The sequence below is a fragment of the Phaseolus vulgaris genome, chromosome 2 (assembly GCF_051622355.1).
Source record: "Phaseolus vulgaris cultivar YP4 chromosome 2, ASM5162235v1, whole genome shotgun sequence".
Classification (NCBI taxonomy): Eukaryota; Viridiplantae; Streptophyta; class Magnoliopsida; order Fabales; family Fabaceae; genus Phaseolus; species Phaseolus vulgaris.
Window position 1 is genome coordinate 7953335 of NC_143499.1, and position 9934 is coordinate 7963268.

Genomic DNA, 9934 nt, shown 5'->3' on the forward strand with positions numbered 1-9934 from the left:
AAGTCCTTTGGTTTGGACATTGTGCTTGCACATGCCCTCTACCATAGCACTTGAAACACTTAACATCTCTAGCTCGGATGGGTGGGGTGGAGGTTTCTTTGGTGAAAGGTTTGGTAGGTTCTTTTGGTTTTTCTTTTAATGTACTACCCTCCCTTCTAAACTCCTTCTTGGGATAAAAGTTAGAGTAAGGGCTCACCTTTTGACTTGACGTTTTGCGTAAGATTTATTGCTCAACTTTAATGCAAAGTTGAACCAAGTCATTCAAGTCTTGGTAAGGTAAGAGCTCTACCCTATCTCTTATCTCAAGTGATAGGCCACTAAGGAACCTAGCTATTGTGGTATCCTCCTCTTCTCTAATGGATGCTCTCATCATGTAGAGCTCTATTTTTTTGCCTATACTCTTCCACACTCATGTTCTTTTGTTGGAGTCTTTGGAGCTTGTCCATCAACTCCCTATGGTAGTAGGAAGGTATGTGGCGGCGTCTTAGGGCTCCCCTAAGGTCATTCCAATATGTAATGGGAGGTTCCCTATGAAGACGCCTTTCTCTTTCGAGAGAGGTCCACTAATACATGGCGTTCCCTTGGAAGCTAAGGGTGGCTAGGGGTACCTTACGTTCTTCACTCACCCTATGGCAAGCAAAGAGTTGTTCTACTTTCATCTCCCAATCTAGGTAGGTTTCTACATTCTCCTTACCATGGAAGTGAGGTAGGTCTACTCTAGTTTCCCTTGGCCCCTCTTGCTCCCTTTGCCTATTCCTTCTAGGGGGTGGTTGGTAATAGTCATTAATTCTAAGGCTTCCCTCCCCTAGAGACTCATTACTCCTAGATGCATGAGTATGAGTTTTCTTTGATTTTTGTGATTTTTGGGATTTCTCTTCTTGGGCTTTAGCCAATTCATTAATTTTTGTCTCATTCTCCAATTGTCTAAAAGAAATCATTTGCACAGCTTGTGAAACTTCTTTTAAAAGAGATTTTATAGATTTTACTTCACTTTCAATAGACTTTGGAGAGTGAGGAGGAGAAGACATGGCTAAAGTTTTTGTGTATATAAGTGTTTTACCTTGAGGAAATTTAGGAAAGTCAAAGAAGGTAGTTTTCCAGGTAAGGGAGGTGAGTCACAAAGGACTACTTAAGTACCAAGCCTTTGCCTTAGCCAAAAACTATCCCTCAATGTCTTCACACAAAACTTTCTCTTAGTAAACTACTTAGAACACAATTAAGTTGAGAAATCAAATTTTTTTTTCAATGCAAGAAAACAATGTAAGCTAACTAATTAACAAAGCTAGACGGTTTTAACAAAGCTTAACAAAACAACCACACAAAGCGTTACTAATTAATCAATAGAAAAGCAACTAAAAACAATTAACAATTGCTAATTAAAGAGTTCTACACTAGTTGGCCCTAGGTGAGGCTTCTTGGACACTTGGAGCCCCTTGAAGACACACTCACCGTCTAATAACGTAATTAAGAGGTAATTAACACAAACTAAGTTGCAAGGAAATTAAGAAAACTCCCTTTGTTGATCCTCTTTTTGCTAAAGGAACTTCCTTGTTGTCTTTGCTTGTTGGCCCTCCAAGTGTTTGTGGTGTTTTCAAGAAAGCTTGATTCTGCCTTGTCTTTGTTTCCCCTTAGAATGAAGGTCTTAATTCTCCAATTCCAGCACCTATCAAAAGACTAGACCTTACCCAAGTCAAGTTTCCATTCAATTAAGCACCAAGGGAGAATAAATTCCAGTACCAAATTAGAGGTCAAAGAACAAAAGCAAGAAACAATTTAATTGAATAAAACAATACCACCAAAAGGAGTTAGATTATGACAACTAGAAAGAGGTCCAAGAAATATTAAGCAAGCAAATAAAAGTTACTCAAATAAAGGTAGGCACACAAAAGAATTCCTAAGAATGACACTAGAATTAGATTACAAAATAAAAAACAGCACCACTAGAAAATTGTTGTGGGCCAGAAACGTGTTTTTCCCCAATTTATGCTGAGCTGTGCTTTTTAGATTTGATTCTGAAATTTGATATGCAAGATATTCAAGATCTTAGCTAAAATCTGGCTTTGGAATCACTCAAAACGCATGAACCATTTGTTTTTAATAAATTTTTCAATTTCAGTGTTCAGTTACGTCAGTTGTAGCGCCTCAGATTTGCACACTGGTTTTAAAATATTTATCATTTTTTTTCTGTTGACTCTTTTGAGCTAATTCTTTTTTTGTCTTTTCTGTAACACTTCAAACTTGCATATTCCAGAGAATCAAAATTTTACTATGAGTGAAAATATTTTTCTGGAACAAAACAGCCAGCACAGAGAATGTGAAACAGGGGATTCTGGAAAAACTGGAAAAAACAGTAAGATACCAAAATTTAAACACAATGGAATTGAGAAAAGGAATTTGTGTAAGATCTAAACACAAATAGGAACTCAAACTAAAATTAAAAAGGCACCAAAAGATCAAATGAACAGCAGATTCAAAGCAAAAGCATATACCCAAAATCAAGAAACAATCAAGCCAATCAAAGGACTACTATGAATTGATGACATTGTGGATGAACATGACTTGAAAAAACATATATGGATTCAGAAATTAAAGACTCAAAGAGCATAATATGAACCAAATTAAAAGTGCAATAAAGACTCAAAAACCTAAAAGAAAACAGCAACTCAAAGGTGTATGGAATCCTATCACAATTTGCACAAGAATTGTTCAAGAGCAATTGAACAAAGTGCACCGGTTGGATCTTTCAAATAGCACACCAAAACAAATTAAAATGTAAAAAACAACAAGACAATTATGGAAAATAAGATGACAACCTGAAATAAAGAAGAACTAAAAATGAAAAGACCAAGAACAACTCATCTTGGAGAACCTAAGCTCATGATACCAAATGATGGCAAATTCATGAAGTTCTTCTTAGAATCATGTAAAGGATGGTGCGGAAGCCATGGATGTGTGTGTGCAAGATCCTCCTAAGAGCTATGGTGATCTTGAAGGTGCATGGTATGTATGGAAGTTGGGAGGTTCGACTAGCCCAAGGAAAGGTGAAGGATGTGAAGATTAGAGCCTAGAATCTAGGTAGAAGCAAAACTTGGCACAAAAATGGCAGCATAACTTTACTCACAATAATCTTGGAAAATACAAGAGATGGCCTTCCTATTTATAAGCTATAGGGCCGTAAAAACTAAGCTAATTCCTAATGAAATGAGAGCCAAATGAAATGCACAATGACAAGGCACATGTGCTCATGACCGGCCAAGTAAACAAGTTCTAGAATGTTCACTCATTTATGCTTTCTAACACTACTCTAATTACTAAGCACCCCTAATGGGCCTCCATGTAACATGTACAAGGCTTTCTCTCTTCCATCCGTGGCTTCATCCAATTGGGCGTGAATGTGCTTAGCCATTGACCTTGTAATAGGGCCTAGACGGTCTAGGTCTCTTCCTAGACGCTCCATGTGTAGCATTCCCTCATCACGTCCTAAACGCTCCTTCCTTGAGTCTAGACGCTCATCACGGTCTAGCTTTAGGTCTTGGCTTCCATGGTGAGATGTGCTTGACCCTCCTCCATCAAAAACACACCAGCTATGATAATACAATGAATTAACAATTCATTTTCGTGTAAAAAACAAGAACTCAATTAAAATAATATAGAAATTTTGGATATTCAATTGAATTTTTTTAAGAAACTTAATTAAAATAACTAAATGTACGAAAACATTAAAAATTAATTAATTTTATAATTAATTATACTGTGAAAAAAAAATCATATTTAGAATATTATAGCCTAAAATTAATATGAAGTATTATAATAATTTATAGCCTACTTTTTTCACCTTTTCATTTTTATTATAATAGTAAATAGTAAATTAATGTTAATTTGATCAAATATAATAAATAAAATTTATAATAATAAATAAAATTATTAAAAATAAATGAAATAAACTTCTTTTTTCATTTTTTTTTCTAACCAAATCATTCCTCTCCTCATTCATTCCTTTTTTTTTCTATGCAGAATATCTTTATTTTTTTTGTGCACCTAGTACATTAATATTTTTAAAAAATTATTTAAAAACAAAAACAAAATATCCTTAATTAACAATACACATTATTGAATTCATAAAAAGAATCGACAAAAAGTTTATGAGAAATAATTGATTTTCATAAAACATAATTTATTTGAGGAAGTTGAGAACTTTAAATGTATCTAAACCCAACACTTATTAATCCTAAACGTGTCTCACAAGATCAAACTTTGTAAAACAAGTCTCACTCTTAACAAAAAACGAAAATGCATCATCAGCTGTGTTTAAAAATAAAAAAAATACAGATCCAGTTCTCCCAATTCTACCTGACTCTTCTATCATAATAAAGGTAAAGTAAAAAAAAAAACTTTAAATTTAAAATAAATAAAAATAGCAATTATTTAGAATAAAATATTAATGATAATTATAATAATAAATTCCTTAAAATCAAATAACCTTTATGAAAGGAATTTTCTGTTTGTTTTTTTATTATTTATAATAAAATAATATTTATTATTTATCTTCATTTTTCTTTTTTCCTCCTCAACTAAATTATCTTTATTTTTCTCCAATTCTTTATTTTCTTTTTCACTCCCATTATTTATATAAAGAACAAGAAAGTGTAAAGTTTATTTATTTTCTCTTAATAAAACATATTTGAGTAATGATATAGCGAGAACTTTAAATTTTTTATACCACCACATTACAACTTTTAATACTATCATTTTAATATATATAATTTAATTACAAATTTATCTTTTATTATATATATTTATTTTTAAATTTATACATCAAGTTATATACAACTCGTGAAAGTATCATTTTCCTTTTATACAAAAGAAAGTATAAACCGTGTTTTCAATCCTAAAAAATTATTATTCTTTATTTTTTACTGTTTCTACACTTACCAAATATCATCTCAATAGTGTCTCAAAAGATATATATTCCTGCGTAAAATTATTTTATTTTTTCTTTCTGTACAAGTATTGGTAGAATTTTGTGCAACCACCATGTCAGGATATTAACATAGGAGAGTCTGGTAAACTTTAATATAACAATACAATGGGAATTGGGAAAAATTCAATACACTGACTGAACAGCGTTTTTTTAAACGATTGCTGGAACAGTCTAACACTAGCCACTTTTATACTGTGGGCTGTTCTGGATGATGTGCATGTTCTTTCAATGCCTGAAAGAGAAAACAAAAAGTAAAGATAAAAACACGGGTCATTTGTCAGTGCTAGAGGAAACGTTCATGAAAGTGTTTTAATCTCACCATCTTGGTGTCTTGAAGTGCATCTTCCAGCGTTTTGATTTTCTGCGACATTTACAAGTATCGTGAAAAATCCCGAAGCATTGGGATTGCCTTAACCTTAAAATGTAATCATTAATTTTATGAAAACTCACATCCTTTATGTCTCCAAGACTAGCTTCAAGGCAATCAATTTTTTGCATTGCTAACCGACAAGTACATGCAGAGTCTGACCCCGCGCACGCTGTCTCCTCAAGCAGACTCGCAGTATTATCGTCATCTTCGGTTTGCATGTCAACCTGCATATTTCACTATCTTAAGCAACAGAACCCATACCATTGGTAGAACAATTAATACTACCTCACCTTTTTAGGCATCGAGGAATCTTCTGTAGCCACCTCAACATCCTCGCATTTACCATCAATCTCTTCTCTCAAGTTAACAACCTGCATATATATAGCCAATGAGATAGACATGCCCCTCTCAACTATTTCTAGATCACAAATTCAGAACCAAAAAATCAAGAGTAGTAATCTCATTCACAATACTGCCAAACCTTAATCATTTCCAACACTTCTGGATTTTTCCAGGGGCCTCGATCACTCATCAGACAACCTCCATAATCGGAACATGTGCAATTACCACCCAGAAAAGTTGGCAAATTACTGCAAATCAGACAATGAAATGTAGGAACTTCATTATATGCAGAATCTCAAAAAAATATTTTTCTTGTTAATAGCAGTAATTCATCAGCAAGGTAAAAGTTGCTACTTGTGAAGCATATATATGCTGAGTATCCGTAAACATAAGGTACTTGTTTACTAGTTGATATTATTTTTTATACGTGCAAATGAATTTCTTTTCCTGTCGTTCAATTTCCCCTTGTTTCTTTAATCAGGCTCTTTCGTCCTTACTAGTGATATGCGAATTTGTTAATCTCTTTTATTATAAATGTATGCTTAGCATATCAATCTAATCTACAACTTCTTTATATTATTCAAACATTTATCATGTTTTGTATCACATTCCCAGTACTCATATAGTCATATTCATGGAGAAGTCACATTACCTCGGCTCGATAGCCTCAAGCAGCACACCGAGATAATTAGAGCCCAACACCTGTAGCAGCAATCTTGCACGTTCAACATGGATGCAGGCCAGAAAGTAATACAACAATAACATGTGCAAATTCATGGCATCTGATAATGAAATAATAAATATTTTCAATTATTCATACCTGAATTTTTGCTACTGTGCGTACATCTAGGAATGTCTTTACTGCTTTCCACAGCATCCTAAACCCAGATCCGGCATTAATAATAAATAGCTTATTTAGAGTCTGCAAAAATAAATAGCTTATTAATAATTAACTACGTACTCATCTCATAAACACAACATTTAAGCATATCTTCTCCATCTCGCATGATTAAAAAATCTTAACAACCTGTTTTTCAGTACAAAAAAGAATATCAATATCTCAAGGTAATTAGCCATAGAAATGCAAGTAGCTGAGGTTTACAACTCTATTTTGTTTCCTCTCTCTCTCTCTCTGTTTCATTCGCAACTTCATAAAGTCGTTAGTGATAAATTGCACCATGAATGTACCAGAAATTACACCATGTATAGATTATAATTATTTCATGTTATGTTGAATGACTGTTAACAACTTCAAAACAAGACTTATCATCAGATAAAGTGACCTCCAGTGTCACATTTATCACAAGCGTATCCAAATCATAGCATATGAGCTATAATCTAAAAAATTACCTCAGGATAGTAACAGCTATCGATCTTCTGAATTTCCATAAAGAGGTACCTCGCGGGCTTTGAGAAATTAGACATTCCCTGGAATGTAAGAGTAAACCAAATAATTGTATCAGTATTTAGATACCTTATGATATAGATATGTATATGTAGCACTAGAAAGTGAAGTGAGCCCAAAATAGATCATAACAAGGTTACATTTTGGATAGTTTTTTGAAAAGGCTATTTTTCTCACTGTAAACTTAGCAAGTCCTCTCTCCCATGTCTAGCAAGTTAAGGTAAACAGGAAAAGAAAAATGTTCAGAAAAATGTCCTTACAACTCCGTTGACATCCAAGATACTTGTAGTGGATGCTATGTGACTTTTAGCTGCTAGAGAACATGCAGGGAATCTTAGTTTGAGAGTTTTCTCTTGTTCTGACACATGATGTTTGATAAACCTTTCAAATGTGGTAACTTGCCCCAGTTTGTTAAGGTCTACCATCCCAATTCTCTCAATATACAAGGGTCTTCCGTATCTGTCAACTCCGTGGTATCCATGAGGGTAGCAGTTCTTCACTTCATTGTACTCCGTGAAATGGAATTCCTGATTATGTGCCAATACGTGAACCCCGCATATAATGTTAATTGAGCAATCCACAGCTTCAAATTTCATTAAAATCATTAACATTTAAAGTTGTGAATTCCTGATTACGTGCTAATATGTGAACCCCGCATATATAATACAACCTACAAGTTTAAAGTTGTTCGTTCACCTTTGGAAGCAGGTCTACTCGAAATTCGTTTCGCCACTTGAGATAATTTTGGAACATTTCTTTGGATTTTGGCATGTCGAAATCCCTCATACGCAGAAACCTTGCATCATTGAAAAGCTATGGAGTTAGAAAGCTAACTCTGCAATTAATTAAACTTGTCATAGAACAGCAATTAAGAGATACATGTTTATATGTATATATACCTCAGAAGAGTGTGATAATCATCATGCTTAGGTGGCAAGATAGCTTCTTGCAATAGCATTTGGCGAAAAGAGTCGACAATTTGTTTATCCTTAGGATCACGAGCTCCTTCAATAATCATCACAAGGCTTTTACTCTTCCTAAATTTCGTGAACGGGTATGACAAGAGTGACTTGACAGGGGACGAATTAGACCTTTTCCCTGACGCTGATGAATGCAGATCCCAATGCGTTTCAATCGGGGGATGAATACTTTTTTTTCTCTTACCACTACCACTTCCACTGTCAAACTTCAATCCCTGAAAACCAGAACACAATTCATCTTCTCCATCACCTCTTGCTATAGTCACGTCCCTGTCTTCGGACTCTTCCTTCGAACTTCTCATTTGTAATCCCAATGCTACAGAAAACGTGCATTCATACATACAAAATATATTCAATAGATCTTATAGCTTGCAATTGCGTGCCTTCAAATTACTGTTTGCACGCCAGAAATAAATTTAATTTCTCACTGTAATTCTTTTACAGATAAATTGGAATTAAAGAATCAAAATCCATGTTTAAAATCTTATACCTCTCACTATCGAAAACCATAATCGATGGCCATAATTTTTAACCGTAGAAATTTTACAACTACTTGAGGGTGGCATGAAGATCAAAATGAATCATTACTTTATACGAACCGTACGTGAGGATGCACGACTAAAAGTTAATTGAACAAGCGTTAAATTCTACATGAAAATTGGAATCAGATGGGGAAAAAATGTAACTAACAGAAGGAAGGAATTGTGAAACAGTAGAAAGAGGTTGGTGTAATATAACAAACATCAAAAGAAAAGGAAAAGAGAAGAATACTCACGAGAAGGAATTCAGGTGGAATGAAGAATCAATAGGAAGAGGAAAAGAGTGATAATTGACGTAGGAAGCAGACGCTGGTGAAGAATGGTATTGGAATTATGTGTGTTCCAAGGAACCGCCAAAACAAACCAACCAAGTTCGGTATCTCATTTTTTGAACTACATCGGAATACACCTTAACCTTTACGTCACTAATAATAATATTTCCATAACAAATTAATCAGAAAAGAAAATATTTTTTACTAATTCCATAGTGACAAAAATATATATAAATTAATATTTGATAAATTTATAACTTTTTTTAAGTGCTTCCTTTATATGACTGCTTTCGAGAGCAATGAATCATTACCAGTGATTTTCTTCATCGACACTATTTTTTAAAAAAATTTGAAACTTTGGGTTAACACAGCCTATCTTAGAAGCAGCTAATTTTCCGTTAATTGATCCGCACCCAACATTTTTTATTTAAATCCCAAACTGTCCTTGTGACTTTTATTTAAAAAAAATCTGTAAAGGAGCTCGAGTTTCCTATGATGAGAGCGTTTTGACTGGAGGTAATGGTAGTGTAGTCGTTTGTTGTGGTGGTAGATGCACTCACAATGGTGCAAAGGTGTTTCTAGATATCGGTGGTTGAAAAGTAAAATAAGTTGACATCTGGAAGTCATTGTTGAGTGTCTCGATAAGATTATGGATGGTGATATCCGAAAGACACTTATTGGTATTAGTTCCGGACAAGCATATGGATATCCAAAATATTAAGGATAAAATAGTCAATTTCTCTGTAGGTGTTGGATGCTGGTCAGTGATATGGTGCGGGGAGAATTAGCCCTTTGAAGCCTGTTTGACCTCTCTATCTGGGCTTCTCAGACACATGGCCCAATTAACAGTTTTGTCATCATTGAACTCTAGCCCAATAAGAAAGCATTTTATAGTTTTTCTTTTGGGCTCTTTCTTTCACCACCCATAGCTTCCTTCTGCACCTCATTACATCCTCAACTCTTTTTTTTTATCTCCTTTTATAAATATAATTTTAGAATACCCTATAATGAGATTTGCCATTACTAAGTAATTGAATTTTTTCAG

The 9934-nt window shown here is 34.0% G+C and overlaps 1 protein-coding gene across 2 annotated transcripts; it reads right to left on the reverse strand.

Moving 5' to 3' along the window:
* Nucleotides 1-4947: 4947 nt before the first annotated feature.
* Nucleotides 4948-8982, reverse strand: LOC137810540 (phosphatidylinositol/phosphatidylcholine transfer protein SFH11). 2 transcript variants are annotated; one of them, XM_068611878.2, is made up of 12 exons: nucleotides 8854-8982; nucleotides 7998-8394; nucleotides 7795-7894; nucleotides 7359-7625; nucleotides 7044-7121; nucleotides 6514-6615; nucleotides 6346-6395; nucleotides 5833-5941; nucleotides 5642-5722; nucleotides 5432-5575; nucleotides 5301-5342; nucleotides 4948-5213 (listed from the first exon to the last, which is right to left on the reverse strand). In XM_068611878.2, exons 2-12 carry the CDS (start codon nucleotides 8378-8380, stop codon nucleotides 5169-5171), a joined length of 1401 nt encoding a protein of 466 aa, XP_068467979.1. In that variant the 5' UTR covers nucleotides 8381-8394; nucleotides 8854-8982; the 3' UTR covers nucleotides 4948-5168. The 2 variants fall into 2 exon arrangements, with proteins under 2 accessions (XP_068467979.1, XP_068467978.1); XM_068611877.2 differs by lacking the exon at nucleotides 8854-8982 and adding an exon at nucleotides 8569-8851.
* Between the last annotated feature and the right edge of the window lie 952 nt (nucleotides 8983-9934).